Below are 19,407 nucleotides of genomic sequence, written 5' to 3' on the forward strand. Positions count from 1 at the left end.
TTTTTTTAAAATCACAAATTGTAGCAAATTGAAAAATGTGTTTCCTTGCCTTTTCATTTTTGTTTACTCTGTGTGAAGCCCTACTATTTCCATAACAGGTGCATGTCTTCTGCTGTCAATGTGGAATATAGAGCTCTTGGAAATAGTTAATTTCCCTTTTTGGTATATCCAAGAACTTCTGCCTCTTCAATGGAAAAATGGAACTGCCAGCACCCTCTGAGGAAGCATGGCTTACATGTGATCTGGTGACTGGGACCCATCACCGTAGTCTGGCTGGAGGGGCCAGGGTGACCTGGACTGCTGTTGTCAGCATCCCACCAGCTCAGAATGAAGGCAGGGCCGACTTCTTCATCAGACGCAGTGCCCAGGGCCCACATGACTTTTGGGGGCCCATGAAAATGTAATTTCTTTCAAAATCAGAAGAATAAAAACGAACTGTTAGGTCAAAGGAAAGATTTTAATATATACTGTTAATATATTCATCTTTATACCAGTGTAGTTTTAAAGTATGATTTGTGATATTTTTTTGTGGAGGAAAGGACCGATGGAGGCCAAAGTGCCCAGGGCCCATGGAAGTCAGGGAGCAGCTCTGAGTGTGTGTGTTTAGGGTTGGGGGTGAGGGTGGGCAACATGGTCCACTCTGGACTTGTGGTCTTCTCTCCTATTCCAAACTTACTTGCCTTTGTGTTTATTGATTCATTGATGATTGACTGATTCATTCATTCTAAGAACTGTAGATATGTGAAAAGTACTACAAGTGAATGAGTTTAACACGCATACACACACACACACACAGATACACACTGACAGGAGACGGAGGTGAAAAACAAAGACTAAGAGCAGAGTGCCTGGATTTTGCTTCTGTTTCTGTCTCTGGGTGGGATCTACTTTATCCCTGACCCAATCACCGTGTATGTAATTAGGGGATATTACAGATACTTTGCTTTAAAAATTGTTTTTATAGCGCCTCTCATAACTTAGAATGTACTTTTAAGAAATAATGGCCAAAACGTTTAGAGCATCAATATATTGTTATCTTGTTTTTATTCTGTTTCTGTGTCTCCTAAATGATTTTTAAAAAATACATAGTGAAAAGATTTTAAAATAAGACTTTTTGGAACATTAACTCCTACTACCTATCTACTGAGAACAAGCAGTGGGATGGAAGTCTTAAATGTAAGAACAAAGTGTATGTTGTCCTAGAAGATGAAGTTTGATAGGTGGCAAAAGTTATTTTTGGGCAATGTAGACTACTTTTCTGATTTTTGAAAAGTCTTCTGTACTGAAAATTCTCCTTTTATTATCTGCATAACAAAGTGGAGGTGCTTTGTCCAGAAAACCCCATAATCTTTCTTACTCTTCTGCTCTAGAACCTTTGTAGCCCTGCCTCTCAGATGTGCCCAAAGCACCAGAGAGGCCTAAATTTCAGCCTGGAAGCCCCAATCTTAACAAAAAGTTAAAATATTTCAAATGAAATTCAGTTAGCAAACTTATGATCACTGAATAAGATAGATTTTAACATTTATCATGGCAAACCTAATACTTCTTTGCTGTACATTTTCATATTTTTAAATTGAACCTATTTAGTTATGAGCACTTTTTGAAATGTGTTGTTTTAAATTTTACCCTGTATTTCCTCCTCTTATTATTTTTACAAAGGAACAAAATTATAATATCTACTGTATATATTTTTTCCCATCTCTAACTTTTACCTATAACACAAAAATGTTATAAAGATGAAGTGATTTAATATATGGTAAATATATTTTAAAAATAGAAGAGTATTGTGTAAAAGAAGGTGTTCATCTTTCTATTAATAAGTTGTTACCACTTATTCTCATGAGGCTGGGTTGGATGCACAAAGTTAATTTCAACTCTAATTGCTTACCTTGCACGGGACCTTTGCTACGCTTTCTTATTTGTGTTCTAGGAAGTGATTTACCAGGCAGGGCCCATAATTTTAATTTATAGAGATGAAGCAAGTCAGAAATGACTGCTTTTAAAATTTGAGGAAAGGTGAATCTATTTTTCATCATTAAAAATTAAAAATCAGTTTCAGAGTATACTCTATTGCCTTCAAATAACCTGTAAAACTATTCAAAAATATGTCCAGCTCAGTATTGCATTATTTAAGAAATTCCATTTGTGGCAAAAGTGTTTTCTAGACTTGCCTGTGGTGCCTGATTCATTGACTTTACTTCTTGTTTTTTAAAGGATTGCAACCACGTTTCAGTTTTGTTCTAGTGCAGTCATTTCTCTCAGCTCTTTCTAGTCCGACTGGCAATTCTGAAGCAGATTTCTGTTTATGATGCCGTTACAGGAATTCGTGAGCGTCTGGGTTCGAGATCCCAGGATTCAGAAGGAGGACTTTTGGCATTCTTATATTGACTATGAGATATGTATTCATGTAAGTATGCAGCAAGTCTTTAATAGATATAGTAATTTTAGGTAGCATACATTTTAAGGGATACTGTTATGTACTTAAAATTGAAATTTGTAAAAGTTTTCCTAATTCAAAGAACTGAATTGGAATTATTACAGCTAATGTTTGTATCTTAAATGAAGTAGTAAGATGGTTCCTAAAGTTGAAAAAATACTTGTTTGAATTCCTTATTGTATTTTTATTAATATTCATATTAATGCTTATTGCCATCACATATGAAGATGTGAATAGATCCAAAATTTATGGTTAAAGAATATTTATAGCTCATTAATGGTATTTCTTTGTGATCTGCTATAGCGTATTTCTAGATAATATAATGTCTAAAAAATCTTAAATTTTGAGAGAATATGGAGTTCTTTGGAAAAGTGATGTGTAGTGTTTTATACTTAGAATCAGAAAGTAGGAAATGAATATGTGCAATTAATTTGTCTACATTGTGAGTAATTAAGGTGATCAGTAAACAACTAGAAGTGGTGTACCTTGCTTGGTTACTACTGTATCAAAATTACTTGAACAACGTGTAGTGTGTGGCCGTTTATGATCATCTTGAACAAAGGTCTGTGAATCTTTTCTGTAAAGGTAGTAAATATCTTCAGCTTTGTGGGCCACACAGTCTCTGTCAAAATTACTCATTTTTGCTGTTGTAGGTGGAAAGGAGCCATAGACAATGGAGAAATGAATGAGCATGATTGTGTTCCAATAAAACTTTATTTGCAAAAAGGCCAGTGGCAGACCAGATTTGGCCCTCAGGATAGTTCATTGGCTCGTGGACTCGTGGTCTTGAAGATAGTCACTTTTTGCATCTAAATCAGATGCAAACCAACTGCAAACTAAATGAGTTCAAATTTGGGAGCATAGAAACTAGCTCAGATTATATCTGTGACTCCATAGCACAGGTGATTGAAGTAAAATTTAGCCATCATTTAATCTTCTCATTGTAAATAGCTAAATTAATATACTGGACTCCCAAATACTAACCATAAACCTTTTTTTCCTTATTCTGCTTTCTGTTTTTTTTTCCCCCCGAGTTTCTCCAACCTAGGAAATAAACAAAGTAAAAGCTCAGAACTGCTCTTTTGATTGTGCTAGAGGCCATTGCCAAGACATGCCATGTATTTTTATTTGTTTTGGTTTTACTCACACCAGAGTTGCATTCTGTGTGGAAAATTATGGGCTTATAAGAATAAGCACTTAAAATAAAATAAAATTCTTTAGTTGCCTTTTAACTTTCTCTTAAAAAAATTTGTGAGTCCTTATCACATACTTTATGATAGGCATGAAATTTATTCTCAGGAGTTAATGAAAGTGTAGATTCTTCTCTGCTATATAGATAGCATGTGAATTCAGAAATCTCCATCTGGAACCAGAAACAATGGCTTCCACAATTATTATTTGATGGTGTTTGGCACTTCTCTGAAATGCTAATAAATTGACAATGGATAAATCTTTTTGGCTTGGTGGGTAGCAGAAACAAGCAAATAGATTTAGAGGAATTTAATCAATCAGTGATCTCAGTATTGTCTAATTCTGCAGAGGCTTCCCCCTGTTGTGCAATTAAAAGTGGATGGTGGGCACTTTGGGAGGCAGAGGCTGGAAGATCTCCTAAGCCTGGGAGTTTGAGACCAGCCTGGGCAACATAGCGGAACCCCTTCCCTACAAAAAATTTAAAAATTAGCCAGGCATGGTGGTATGCACCTGTAGTCCCGGCTACTTGGGAGGCTGAGGCAGGAGGATCACTGGAGCCCAGGAGTTTGTAGCTGCAGTGAGCTATGATGGTGCCACTGCACTCTAGCCTGGACGACAGAGCAAAACCCTGTCTCAAAAAACATAAAAATAAAAATAAAAAAAAGTGAATGCCAAGGCTGGAGAGTTGTAGTTGGCCTCTCTTAAATGCTGTACCCATAGAGCTTTGCAGGTAGAGAAGCTGGGGCTTAGCTTATTTAAATTACCCTCAAGGGAAATGATATCAGTTAACTCTGAAATCTTAACGTTTACTTGGAATTTTAAACTAGTAGACTGTAGAGCTGAGTAGTCTATCATGGATACTCCCCTAACATCTCTGCAAATGAAGTACTTTAGGGATGGTCCTTAGTCTGATGTAGGTACCAGGTAGATCTTTAGTTATTGACATCCATGATGATTGTGAGCAGAGAAATTAAAGGGAGTTTAAATTGGCCTAGCCTGTAACCGAGATGTCAGGAGTCCCTGCAGTGGTCTGGTACTCTCTGGGGAGAGGGTACTGAGAGGATACCTGCTCAAGCCTCATTAAGGCACTGATTCTGTTGTGACACGCTCTGCTGGCTTAGCCCCCAAGGAGAACGTTAGAGGGAGGCCCTGTTGTGCTCTGAAATTCGCCCACGAATGTTACCGTGCCACCAACTCCTTCCACTGTGTTTTGCTGCCATATCATCAAAGATAGTGGGATTTAAACGCACTTTGGGGGTGAGTCTCTTAACCTCACTACATTCTGAGGTCTTGTGAACTTTATCTAAAGTTCAGGAATACCAGGAACTTGCCATACGTTTCATGGGAACATTTTAAAAACTAAGGCACATAATTACTTAGATTTCCCAAGAAAAACAAGTGCTGGGCTTATTAAGTGGTAGAATACTAATTTTTGAAATAATATAAATCTCGGGGGCAAAAAATTCTTATTTGGTAATGTAAAAATTAAAAAAATAGAATTTTGAAATAAATATAGAGAATAGGGATGTCTTATTTTCAAAAACCAGCAGACACAAATATTTGCTAGTTTCTTATTTTACCCAAAGGAGAATATTTGCCTGTCTTATGGTTTACCCAAAGGAAAAGCATTGTGGCTTAGCTTAGGATGGGGACTCCATAAGTGGCTTTTTCCAAGTCTGCCTTAGGGTAGCTGGAAGGAAACCAACGCTTAGTAACTAATAAGAATATTAATAGATAACATTTGCCAAGTGTTTATTATCAATCCTGACAACCACCCAGTGAAGCAGATACTTACTAGCTGATCCTGTTTTTAGCACTAAGGGAACTGAAGTGTAAGAGACTTGCCCTGTAGCAGAGCCAGGCCTGCAGTTCTGGGCTGCCTGTCCTCTATACCAGATGCCACACAGCCACCCATGGCTCAGAGCACGCTCCCTCTCACAGCTAGCAGAGAAGGGAAGTGCCGTTCTCTAGTTTAAAAATGATTTCTGGATTTCTGATGATTTGTGTGGTCTGTAGGGATGGTCGTGTCGAGATGAAGAGTTCTGATATATCTTGTAAAGGGCCATGAGGTGTCTTATAATCTTCAAAGGCTCCTCCAGCTACGTGGATGGTGTTAAAATGCAATGGTTGATCCTGAGCTCTTACTGATCATTTATACCTTAGAGTTTGTTTATTTTTGTGATTCATCCTTGAAAGGAGTGCTCATAGTCAGGTGAGCAGGAGGCTCCTTCAGGACCCAGAAAGTGCCAGGTCACGCCTTGCCTTGGGACAACACTGCTCATTCATGTCATCCTGACTGTCTACAGGGCTGTTATGTTAGTGGGTTATGTGCAAGATTTCAGAGTACTCGCATAAATGTAAATATATTTTTGGTGGTTTAAATCCTATTTAGAATGGATATTGGGATCATATTGTGAGTTATAGATATAAGAAAAGCCTTGTTTCCTTGTGTGAGGCTCATATTTTTCTATTTTTCTGTGCAGACTAATAGCATGTGTTTTACAATGAAAACATCCTGTGTACGAAGAAGATACAGAGAATTTGTGTGGCTGAGGCAGAGACTCCAAAATAATGCATTGCTGGTGTAAGTGATTTTAAAGAGTATATTGAGCAGACTTTATTATTGTGTTCAATATTTAAAAATTGATAGGCATTAAGATATATAAGATATGAAGGATTTTATAGGCTTTCTTTTTGACTGCAATATATATAACTTGAGTTAGTTTTGTAGCTACTGAATCTGAATTTAAAATTTATCACTTGGATTTCACCAGGATTTTATAGGTAATGACCATGAAAGGCTTTAGAAATGTTTAAAGATGGGGTTTTTTTAACTGATTTCCTCATATCCTTATTATATAGCTATAAAATATAGAATAATACCTATATAATAGCTATGAGATGGTCATCATGCATAATTTGCCTTCACTTTGAGGGATTTCTGTAATGAAACCACCTTGATTTGATCATTTAAAAATGTTTTTTTCTTTCTCATAAGACAACTGCCAGAACTTCCATCTAAAAACCTATTTTTCAACATGAACAATCGCCAGCATGTGGATCAGCGTCGGCAGGGTTTGGAAGATTTCCTCAGAAAGTAAGTGTACATGGAAACTCCCGTGGCTGGACAAGAGCTGAGAGCAAAATGCTTTGCAAGAGCTGTGTGATCATGCAGGGGAGAATATTAATTTCTGAAATGCTGATAGTCTGCTCTAGGGCTAAGCTCAGTAGTCCATTTCCTATATTAGAGCACCATCTTGTGGCTCACATCATATGGTACATATTTGGGACCAAGTCTTCTAGAAAGAAGACAATGAACGATAATAATTGAGTCAGATAATATATGGTTCCTTACGCTGTAAAGCAGATCCAAATTACTTGGGAGTGTAGCTGACCAAAGTAGAAATTTCCAAGAAACATATGCCTAATTATAAAAAGGCACTTCTTAAAAACGGTCTTCATTTACGACATTTAGGATTGACAGACCAAAATAAGCTCTACAATAGGCTGCTAATGCCCTTCTGGGCTCCTTTAAATGAATGGCTTAACTCTAATCTTCAGAGGGAATGTTTATAGAGGAGTAGTTGGTGGTGTTTGAATAGTCCCAGTGGGTTATTAACTCTGGAATACTCTGTGACGGTGGCCACTGCAGTTAGAGCTACTTGAATTCACACTACTATGATTTTCCTTTCCCCTGCCCCCTTTGGAATGCTAGAATACCTGTTCCATGGGAAGCAGTGTAATGCACTGATTTGCTTATAGACTCTGAGGCCAGGCTGCCTGGGTTCAGATCCTGGCTCTGCTATGCTTGTGTTTTCCTATCTGTAAAATGGGGTAATAATAGTACCTACATTATAGTTAATGAATAGAAAGCATTCACAGTAGTGTCTTGCATATGATGTGTACTGTCTAAATGTTGGTTATTGTTTTAATGCAGTTAGATAAGAAGTAGCTTTGAGCTTGTTTTTCTAATTTCTTATTCTTTATAGATAAGGAAATAGGCTGACTCATGTGACTACTAGGTAGCAGCAGGGCCCAGTCTCCTGATCTCTCACTCTTATTCTAGTAGTTTCAGGATATGAAGTCATCTCCTTTTGAGTTCACTAAGTAGGACCCTAGAGCAAGCCTGAAAAAATATACTGCCTTCTCTTCATTTGGCTCACACGTAATGGGTGTGGATATTAATTATACACATGAATATTAATATTTATTTCAATTAGATTGACATAATGCCCTTCCTTTGAAGGTGTGGTAGAGACATCTAGAAAGATCCAAGATTATAAATCGAGGGAGAGTGGGGAAAGGAAGAGAAGCTGGAGAAATAAAAATGAGAAGAGACCGGAAGAACTGATTAGCGGAGCCAAGTCCTCCAAAAACATTATAGTGGAATTTTTGGGGGTATCACAGGCATGACAGTACAAAGACCTGGTCAAGTTTTTCCTGCACTTTCCCTTTGAAGACAGCTCTGATTTTAATTGTTGCCTCTACAAGGCCCAGGTGGCTGATGGCCTCTCCCTTCAGATGTGGTCCCTGCAGCCCAAGTTTGCAGAGTGGCCTGTCACTCTAGATGCTGCCCTGGGGAGCTGCAGCCTGGCCGTCACCAATGAGGCCTGGGCAGGGGTGGCTGAGTCCCGCAGTCCCTGCCAGCACTGGGAGCAGCTTGTCTTCTGTAGAGAAGTCTCCTTATTTGAGGTGAAAACACAGCATGAGCCCAGAATTTATGTTGCTAGTTAAGCACAGGGTGTGTGTTTTTGACCAGGGATCACTTCATAGTTTTGAACATAATATTTCCATCCACAGTTGATCTACCAAAATTAATGACTCAGTGAGTGTCATTCAGTCATTGTGAGGGTATGCTTGATCTACGTTATTTTTGCACGCTGTATCGTTTGACTGTTTGCTGGTTATATTTGATGCGCATGATACAGTGGAAAGGGTCCTGGTTTGGGAGCTTGAGGAGCTGAGTTCCAGGTCTCCCATGAGTCAGGGTTCCTGATCATCCGTGGCCTCTCCTGATCCCTCACCCTCCTCTCTGTGTTCCTCAAATTCCGATGCACAGCTCTCCTGTTCTTCATCCAGTTTGCGTGGCTGTAGCAACCTTCCGTGTCTTTGCCTGTGTGACCACCCTCCCCCACCCAGCCCAGGCCCACTTTGGGAGACTGCATGTGATGTGCACTGTATCCTGACCCCAGCTTTATGTCCTCTGAGGCTCCACTGGTTATGCATTAAGTACGGCCACCCATCAGTAGCCTGTACCTTGTTTATAGAGGAACTTTCGGAACCACAGCATTAAAATTTGAACTATGCTGATACTGTAGATTTTAACATATATTTAAGATCTGTTTTTTTATGTAAGTTTTGAAGTTGTGATTCAGAAGCACTAAATACGTTCAAACCTTTTAAAACCAAAATGTCTCTTTATGTGTGTGTGTGTGTGTGTGTATAAAATGTACTTTTTTCATTTTAAGGTCATTTGTAATTAGAAAATTCTTTCACTAGGAACCAAATAAGAATAATTTCTACCATTTATTGAACATTTGCTACATGTTTGGCATTTTACATGTTTTATCTCAATACTCACAAAAATCGTAGGAGTTGGGTATTATCTCAATTTTACAAAGAAGGAAACTATACAAAAGGTGGAGGCACTATATTCATCCTAGGAACTGGCAAATTTAAAATTAGCAGAATTCTTAAATACTAACTAAATTTGGTCAGTACAATTGTGAGATTTTTCAAATATATTCATTTTTCTTCAGTCACAACTATAATCTTCCTTTTGTGTTCTTTGCCCTGACTAATCATAAATTGAAAGTCATTCCTAATAGGTATAGAAAAGGGAAGTTTATAGACTAAAATTATAAATGCTGTTGGTAAGTTTCCAACTATGAATAACGGAATTCCTACTAAGTTTTTAGATTTGAGTGAGATTTTAGATTTGAATGGGATTTTCAATTTAGGTTTGAATAGGTTTATTCATGAATCAGAGCCAGCCTTCCTTCTTCACTGAATTCATACCATTAATACAACCACATTTACCCTACAATTTAGACTTTTGTATAATGGTTGTATATTTCTTAAAAATTTAAAGAATATAAAAGTTTTTTACAAAAGGCTACCATTAAAATGGTACAGCTAGTTTACACACACACACACACACACACACATCCCTTTTATAAATCTTTGTGTTCAATAGAGGGCACCACAGCACAGATCATGAATATCTTCAATGAAGATTTGTAGGTTTTATTTTTTTCAGCTATTTATTTTTAAATTAACTCAGCTAAACAGGCTGAGTTAATTTTTTTCTACATCAAACTGCGAATCTTCCACATACTATACAGATGTGTATGTATGTCATCGTATTGGGCTCTGTAGACCCAGGACATCTTTTGCTAGGACTAAATGATCTTGTATAGCTATATATTGTTCTCAACTAAACCAAGATACAACATACCTAATAAAATCATGTGGTGGAAAACCAGATTTTCAACTGTGTCCAATTCAAGGAAAAAACAGGTTTTACGTTGTTTAAAGTTGTTAGGGGGAAGGAAATAACTTTTGAATCATGTTGTAAATATCTTTTCAGAAATTCCTTTAAAATCCTAGACACTATTTTTTGCTCCTTTTACAAAGGCTTGAAAATCATATACATTTTATTTTTATGAAGGCTTCTAAAAATGACATTTTATTGACTGTTTTACAAAGTACTCTTTATGTTAAGTTTGAAGTTGATTTTCTGTTATTCAATTTGTTTGTGGAACATGTGGCACAAATATGACTGAGGAAAAAATAGGATTTAATATTATAATAGTGGTAATCACAACCCTCTCTGATAGACAGTAAACCCAATAGTATTCAGAATGAACTAGTTATGCCTACTGAATGAGATGGGAAAACACTCTCAAAATTTTGCATTTTAATTTTTTAATTTTTTTTTTCTTTTAGAGTCAAGGTCTTGCTCTGTTGCCCAGGCTGGAGTACAGTGGCACAATCTTAGCTCACTGCAGCCTCAATTTCCTGAGCTCAGGTGATCCTCCTGCCTTAGCCTCCTGAGTAGCTAAGACTATAGGTGCATGCCACCATGTCTGGCTGATATTTTATATTTTTTTTAGAGATGAGGTCTCGCTATGTTGCCCAGGCTGATCTTGAACTCCTGGCCTCCAGGGATCCTCCTGCATTGGCCTCCCAGAGTGCTAGGATTACAGGCGGAAGCCTGACCGAATTTTAAATTTCAGAATGAAACACCTGATTATAAAGTAAAAAGCATAAATTAAAAGGTTACCGTTGCTTATTTAAAACTCATACCCATAGAGTAGGGTGACATACATTAGCCAGTGAGTGAGAGGGGAGATTCCAAAAAACCGAAACTGTGCCTAGCAGACCCACTGTGTTTGAACCCTGGCCCTGTGTGAGTGTTCTCGTGTTCCTTCCCCAGCCACATCTTCAGAATTGTGAGCTGGGTGGGCCAGGCTCCCTCTTTTTTCACCTGTGTGTCCTCCAGATGGCAGTATTGAGCAGAAAAGAAAACACTGGGAAATAATGAGTCTAATGTACAGTAAAATTGGAAATTGAATTATAGCGCAAGAAAAAGGACAGTAGCCTTGAGGTCCCGATCAACCTGGACTCTGATCACTTTTGTTTGCTGTACCCATGTGTTAGGTTACTAGCAAGTTAATAACAGCGCGTGAGCGGTTCAAGGCTCAGTAAAATTGCTTCAGACATGAAATAAAGCTAAAATGAATTTGTGTCCAATATCATTGGCATTAGTGCTCATTACTTTTGTGGTGTAATGCCTCAAACCATCTAAAATCAATTTTAAAGATTACCCATTATTTTATAAAGAAAATAAAACACAATCCCAAGAGAAACAAAGCAGTGAGTATAATCCTATGAACAGTTACTTGTATTATGGCTGGCAGGAAGCCACTGACAGAAGGCCACAGGAAACACTCTGCTCAAACTTTACAGCGAATCCAAGTTAATATTAATGGGATGTTGCCATATAACTCTTCTCTTAATTTGATGTGTTTAAAACAAGAATGGTAAACATTTGTAAATGTAGAAAATAAATCTTGAAGAGTAGTAAAAGGGATTTACTACTTAGCTACTTGTACTTGGTAAATTAATCTTTATCATGTGACATAGTCTTCTTCTGGGAGAACCCAGGGCAGAGGACACAGAAGGAAAGGAAGTATTTAGCTGTTTTGCTTGAGACTTTGCTTTTTAAAAAGCACAAAGGTTTTACTTTTCCTTTTAGTAGACCAGTAAAGAATATTTTCTCAAACTATGTTTGTAAGCCTGTTGAAGCAAAGGGGACGGCTAGGTTTTGGTTTTGATACTCTGCACTTTTAGACATGTCCTTCTTACAGAAATAATTCTGCTTTATTTTGAAGAAAAGGACTTGGTTGGTATTCTAATGACCTTGGATTTTAACTAAATTGATATTAATGGCCAAAGAAATTTACTTTCCTAATTGCTTGTTTAAACATGCAGGATATAAGGTAAGGTTCATTTGGTCTGAAACACATGATCTATTTCTCATAGATCTGTATATGAAAAATCCCATGTTGGGCAAAATTATACTTGGGTTTTAGTGTTCTCGTTTTGTCCCCTACATGTGGTCTTAGTGTCTCCTGTTCTGTCATTATTGAACTATTAATAGCTATTAAATTATCATAATGCCAAAATCTTTGCTAAAAAGATAAAACCAGTTTTTTATTTAAATATAAAGGTATACTTTGACTGGATTTCATATTCTAAGACATGCATTTCAGAAAAAAACATATTCACTGATAGTATGAATTTGTACATGTACAGATTTTGGTAAAGGATAGTTTTTACTCTTCTGTGTAGTTCTAATGCACTAGTTGAAATTTGTACTATCTTTGTAAACTTTGATCTGGAATGTGAGAAGAGCAGTATGTACTCATCACAAAATTATCATATTTTAACTTATAAAATTGGCTGGAATCAATTTTATTAGGTTACTCATTTTGACAACGTAGAGATGCAGTGCCCTGAAGTTTTGGAGAAATTTGTAGTCAACTTTAGATATTAAAAAAAAAAAAAAACTGCCTCTTACATGAGCCCTTGTAAACATGTACTTATGTACATAAACGTACTTGTAAAGTTCTAAAATGTAAAACATGCTGAGCAATGTATTGACTTTTTCATATAATTTTTAATAGTAGTTGAAAGTTTTGATGTTTCATGGCAGCCTATCCAATAAAGATCACTGAATTGACATGCTGTTGGCAATAAATTTTTTTTAAGTAGAATAAATTTCTATGACTATATAAGCAAAATATTTCCATAATTAATCCACATGGTCATAACAGATGGTTAAATTGAAGAAATGTCCTTGAAGTTATTCTTTTAACAGATGTTCTTAACTATTAGCTTCATGTTTTGACTCACCTAAATTTCCAAATAATTGAATAAAAGTTAACATATGCTTTCATCCCTTTAATAGGCAGAGCCCATAATTGATGCAAAGTTTACCACAGTAGAGAAATTACTTCAGCGGTACATTTCTAATGTTTTTCTTTCTCCTACCCTATAACTGACCATTCCTGTTCACCGATTATTTTTCCTTTTTTTCCTTTCCATAGAGTCCTACAAAATGCACTGTTGCTTTCAGATAGCAGCCTTCACCTCTTCTTGCAGAGCCAGCTGAATTCAGAAGACATTGAGGCGTGTGTTTCTGGGCAGACTAAGTACTCTGTGGAAGAAGCAATTCACAAGTTTGCCTTGATGAACAGACGTTTCCCCGAAGAAGATGAAGAAGGAAAAAAAGAAAATGATATAGATTATGATTCAGAAAGGTATTTCCTTGCGTTTTGATTGAATGTGTATGTATTTATATAACACATACTGCACATATGCATGTCTATAGAAATATACACGTACTTCACTTTTTTGTTGATGTAATACTAAGATAATGAAAAAATTAATTGACTGAGATTTTATTGAGCTGTGACAGCTCATCATAGTAGTCTTCACACACACCTCCACACCGAATTAATGAATGCAGTAGAAATTCAATTATCTGCATTCTGATTATGTGACTTTCATTTAGTCAGACTTGAATTATTCGCGTTTAAATTATCTAGCTAAAAAAATATCCAACTGCACTCCAAATGGCTAATTAAAAGTCCAAATTTCCTGTCTCTCTTTGTGACTGGAGATAATTAAAGTTCTCCTCTGTTACTCAGGCTTTGAGTGTGTTGTGAAAACCAATTTCCTCTTTTTATTATTTTCCCCCTCTCTTCTTTTCCAGTTCATCCTCTGGGCTTGGACACAGTAGTGATGACAGCAGTTCACATGGATGTAAAACAAGTACAGCTCCACAGGAATCCTGAAAAATAATTCTAATGTTACTGTTTTAGGAATAGCAAATTATGTCCAGTCATAGGGAAGAAAAGCTTGCTAATACATAATATACTCTTACCTAAAGCTCAGTCATGATGTTAGGTATTTAAAATTCTTAAAGACATGGAGTTATTTATTCGTGGTATTTTTACGTTGTCTTATTTTAGCCAAGCTTCTGTATCAAGCTAAAGTCCTGTGAATGCAATAGTATCCTTTATGGGCGAACATTATTGGTAAACAAGATCCTCCCCTCAAATGAAATGATTTATATGTTAAAAAAAAACCTAGTTGGTTTTATTGAATTTTAAAAGATAGGTAAATAGGTAGCATTTAAAATCAAGATAGAGCATTCTTTCTTGTATCTGTGGGGCAGTGTTACTGTAAACACAGCATATATATTAACCACTTTGAAGAGTAAACAGCATAGACCAGACTGCTTCTCTCAGACATGTGGCTGCTATTTTGTGGATATCTTCTGTGCACTGGCAAAACACTTTGCTTTTGGGTGTTTGACTGATATATTTTAAGAATATTTAATCTTGACAGTATTCTATTTCACACTTAGATGGGAAATATATCTTATAAATAGAGATGTATTAAAATAATGTTTACATCTTAGAAAAAACAGAAATAGTGCTAGTAATTTTACTTATAATCGCAATATATAGATTCAGAAATACATTTTCATTGTCCAAAATCAGCTTAAACAAATGGTTTCTGGAAATAAATCATTTGTTTTCATTATCCTTGTGTAATTAGAATTATAGGTTAATGATTTATTTTCTGACTAAACGTGCAATTTCTTATCACTAAATAACATTCAGTATCAGTGGTGGCTACTTATTGCTTATCTTAAGTCAAAAGAAGGATCTTATAAAAATTAATAAATTTAATTTTACTAACAAATATTTCCAAAATTAGAAAAAGATGTCAACCTGCTAATTTCATAATTAAGTATTCATTTTTTAAAAGTCCTTTATTTTTAAGCAGGTACATGAAGATTGGTATAATTTTAATAAAATGTCTTTTTTGTTTGTTTTTAGTGGCCCAAAGATTGTATGTCTTAGATAAACTACTTTGAACTTCAAATTTCAGATGAGGCAGCATTTTCTTGAGATAATTACCCAAGTTTCTTTTTTGTTGAATGGAACAAAAATATCTCTGTGAAACTAACGGGAAGATATTTTCATATAACTGGATAACTTGTTGCTTTAATTAAATGTTACTCAGCCTAATTGGAGAGTAACAGAGGCTGGTATAAAAAGTAACCATTTCATTTTAACTATTATTGTATTTTTAGAAAGTCTTTACCATGCTTGTTTCAAAGAACCAACAGAAAAAAAAAACCAGAAAACTACAAATCAACAGAAAAAAATTAAATTTTGAATAAGAATGATTTCTTTAATTTATCCTTTTTTATGGTTTGGTTTAAACATTATTAAATCTCTGTAAACATTGTGATTTAATGTGTCTTGGATCTTCATTATTTTAACACAGGAAATGAAAAGATTTAGCAATTTCTTATCTTGCTAACATGTAAAGTTTGCCATCTGGGCATTTAAGAGCTATCCCCAGCCCCTCAGCAATATGTATTTGAATTCACAATACTTCTGTTTTACAGCAGTTTTGAAAAGCTATACTACTGTGCTACCAATTGTCATGTTATTTTTAGATGATGTAAGATAACCATCAATAATAAGTACTGCCTCAATATTTGATATGTAAATGTCATGAGATCATCATTTTCACATTAAACATGAAAAAAAAATCAACTTTGCCAGATCCCTTATTTTATACAAGAGAATATATTTCTTCTGACTTAGACCAAAACTCAAGTGTGTTTTTGAATTATCAGTAATTTTTTATGAAGAACTCTGGTAAAACTTGGTTTAGTATTCACTATAGTTGTACATATTTGAAGCTTTTAGCTGTGGTTTGGTTTTGCTATCTAAGCACTGGCGTCTTAAAACAGATTTCTTGCAGCTGATATATTTAGATGAACTTCAGCTTCCAGTGGTTTTCTTGCTTTGTCTCTTATTTTCCTCTGGCATGTTTTTATAAAACTTTCTTCAGGAAAAGAAAGTAATTACTTATGTAGCTAAATAGCATAGAGGTTTATTTAGCACTATTTTTAATGTGACTTCAATGGAAAGAATTCTAATCCTGGATGCTTTATGATTTACATACAGCAAAACTATTCCCTCACTAATTCTGAAAGGGTAAACTATTTGCCTGGAAAGCCAGCTTATGTGTTTTATTTTATAATTAGACTTATATACAACTCAAAGGTGTCAAAAATGAAAGTCGACAACCTGTTACTTAAGGCCTCTTTCAAAGTCCCGCTTAGAAGAAAGTGATTTATTTCTTGTCAAAATTTCAAGTTTTAAAAATTACTAGGTAAAAACACAAATGTTTATCTTTAAGCAGTTATTGTTCCTTAAGATATTAAATATCTTGCCAGAGCTTTTCAAGTCTAGTTCACATTTTATTGAAAAATTAAATACAAACAAGTAACATAAAGTAAAAGAACAAAATTCTTTTGTGACTATTAAGAATTTAAACAAATTCATTTAACCTAGCCATGATTACTGTTATATCCAACAGTAAATTGGATGTTGTTTTGAATTCAGTTTGTTTTGTTGGTGCCTTAAGGATTCATCATTATTGAGCTACTGTGGTACAAAAAAGGTTTTCAGTATTTGAGCTGTAAAGAAAGACCCCTTTTCATAAGAGGCCTCTAAAATTTAAAGACAAATATAACAAAACCTTATTCTGTTTCTTTAAATATTAATCTTCCTCTTAATATTTGAATTACTTAGTTGGTATCCTATGAATACAATGCATCTTTTCAACGAAGGAAACGATTTATTTCAATACAATTTTGTGTTTTTGTTTGGAATATAGACCTTTTCTTAGTTTATTATATATAAACACATTTTCAAATACAAAATGCTGTCTGAAATTAGTTATTGCAACATGATATTCAAACCATAGATACAATTTTCTTTGCAAATAAAGATGATAAGAAAGTACATTTTAATAGAGTGGAATTAAAAAATTTTAGAAGGATGTAAATAAGCAGCAATTTCTTTAACATTGGATATATTTACAACGGACTTTGGTTCTAGTCTTTGCCATATGCATCTTACAAACGAGTCACCATTGTTCCCTTAAGTCAGACACAATTGCTCTTCACTCTTACTGGAAACTTTTCTAGATCACTGTTAGGAACAGTGCATTGGACACTAATTTATTTTAGCTCCACAAACTCTGGTAGTTAATGACCCTTTCTCTTTCTCCCAAATTCCAAAGACTTCTTTTCAACGGACAGAGAGGAAAAGAGAAAGAAAAAAAAAAAATATATATATATATATAAACTGCAATTTTCTGCTGAATTTAAACTCTGATCTAAAGACACTATGCAAATGGCTTATGCTAAAGAGGAAAATACCCTTTCTCCCCCGACGAGAAGTGTAGCTTCCTCCAAAACCCCACACCGCTTGTCTTTGCTGCGAGAGGCACAGCACGGGCATAATTTGTGGTTGTGTTTTTGCTGGTTTCTTACCTCTGGGCCTTCTTTATAGCTTTGCCCCCCACCCCACCGGCGGCGGCGCTCCCGCGGCTGCACCCTCGGCCGCCTGTTGGCTGCGGTGCCTCGCGGCTCGCGCACACTCCCCCGCGCCGCGTCCCGCACACGCGCGCTCCCGCCTCCCCCCGCCCGGGCCGCTCCGCCGGCGGCGGCGACTGGGCGGCAGGTAGCCAGCCAGCCAGCCGGCCTCGGTCCGGTAACCCATGGCAACCGCCCTGGTAACCCATAGCAACCGCGCAGTGGAAAGAGGGGGGAAAAACCGGGAGGAGGGGGGCTGCGGGTGGTGAGTGGGAACAACAACCACAAAAAGACCGCGATTTACAGCACGGGCCCGCAGCTGCCCTGCCCCACCTGCTCCGTGGGCACCGCGGGGCCCCCCACAGCGTCAGGATGGCAACTCTGGCCGCTGGAAAAAAAGATAGTAATAGCGATAAAATACTAATGCTGAAGGGCTTCGGGGGAGTGGGTTTGGTGTGGGAGGCAGCTTTGAATACCCATGACCCCCGGGCCTCCCGGCTTCCAGGCTCGCACGGGCCCTCCGGGTTGGGAGTGCCCGTGGAGCGGGCCGCGCCGCCCGACGGCTGGGTGCGGGGCGGCCGCGGGGCGGCGTCCCCTAGCCCGGGCCGGCCAGCAGCCTTTGTTCCGCAGACGCTCGCGCGGCGCTGCGGCCCCTGCCCCGCCGCCCGGCCCGAGAGAGGGCGACGACGCGCCGCCCCGGCCTGGGTGTGGCTGAGCCCTGGAGGGGCCCCGCGAGCACCCGCGGACGCGGTGGGGCTGCGGCAAAGCCCCCCGCGTCCGAAATGTTTTCATTTGCACGCGAACAGCACACATGAGTTAACCCTGTTCTTTTCTAGTCCACCCAGGAGCCGAAAACCTGCCCCGCGGGCGCGCCGTCGCGTTAACCTGCCCCTCCCGTCCTGAGCGGGGGCGACAGTCGCGCCTGGTGGCGGGACTGGGCCGCTGGGGAAGAAGCGCGTGCCCCCGGGCCCAGACACGGCCGTGGGTCAGGGTGGTACGTGTGTGTGTGTGTGTGTGTGTGTGTGTGTGTGTGTGTGTGTGTGTTGGTGGGTACAGGCGGGAGGTACAAGTTCCCCACCCTGTTAGTCTTGGGGCGCAGAAGCGGAGATGTGTTCTTTGCCCCAGAAAAAGGAACCGCGCGGCCGGTGACATCGGGTGCAAGGCCGCCGGAGGACAGAAGGGGGCGTTGGCGGGCCAGCGCAGCGGCTGCAGCCCCTGTGGAGTCCGGCCGCCGGGGGTCTGGCTGGCTGGCTGCCTGCGCGGTGGAGTGGTGCTAGGCTCCCAAGTAGAAAGAACCTGCGCCCCACATGGGTTTCAGTCTGTGCTTAGGAGCATCATTCGCTCACTCGTGTGTTCGTAGAAACCCTGTCCCGCAAAAAGATGATTCAGGAAACACAACTGGAACTGTTTCCATTTGGTACAGAGCACCTGAATGCATAAAGGTCTACAGAGACATGTAGTCGGGTGAAAAGGGTCTGCCCTAGGAATCTGGAGGTTGCAGTTCCAGGTCGAGTTCTAACTAGCTGTGATTCCAAGCATATTTTGCTGTTTTTTAAAAGGAAAAGGTTTGGCCTGGATACTTTTGAAGTCCTGTGACACTTCAATTATTCTGTTCTCTGCAGGTGTGTACCAAAATCCAAATAGCAAAGCTATCAGGAACATCTTTTTGAAGGCAAAGACCTATGCAAGTATAATATATACCCACTTGTATAGTGTATTTCCTGAAAGGTGATTAAATCAACTGTGTTTAATATATCTAATACTTTTACTGGCAGACAAAGGAAGTTGGCTATGTAAA

At 38.0% G+C, this 19,407-nt stretch overlaps 1 protein-coding gene and 1 long non-coding RNA gene across 9 annotated transcripts in view; one reads left to right on the forward strand and one right to left on the reverse strand.

Moving 5' to 3' along the window:
- The window catches only part of SNX10 (sorting nexin 10), a 69,954-nt gene extending 54,603 nt beyond the window's left edge, over positions 1–15,351 (forward strand). For 7 of the 8 annotated variants that reach the window (XM_045564519.1, XM_045564517.1, XM_045564518.1 and 4 more), the window contains 5 exons: positions 2,321–2,407; positions 6,112–6,212; positions 6,627–6,725; positions 13,243–13,455; positions 13,911–15,351. In XM_045564519.1, the coding sequence (XP_045420475.1) occupies positions 2,321–2,407; positions 6,112–6,212; positions 6,627–6,725; positions 13,243–13,455; positions 13,911–13,992 (582 nt within the window). In that variant the 3' untranslated portion in view covers positions 13,993–15,351. Of the gene's footprint in view, positions 1–2,320; positions 2,408–6,111; positions 6,213–6,626; positions 6,726–13,242 lie in introns of all 8 variants that reach the window. The other variant, XM_045564516.1, reaches the window with a different exon arrangement.
- LOC123647221 lies at positions 12,793–17,559 on the reverse strand. The gene is made up of 2 exons (XR_006738168.1): positions 17,454–17,559; positions 12,793–13,988 (listed from the first exon to the last, which is right to left on the reverse strand). It is a non-coding gene; the product is annotated as an uncharacterized LOC123647221 (long non-coding RNA).
- Between the last annotated feature and the right edge of the window lie 1,848 nt (positions 17,560–19,407).

Source organism: Lemur catta, chromosome 11 (genome assembly GCF_020740605.2).
Source record: "Lemur catta isolate mLemCat1 chromosome 11, mLemCat1.pri, whole genome shotgun sequence".
NCBI lineage: Eukaryota > Metazoa > Chordata > Mammalia > Primates > Lemuridae > Lemur > Lemur catta.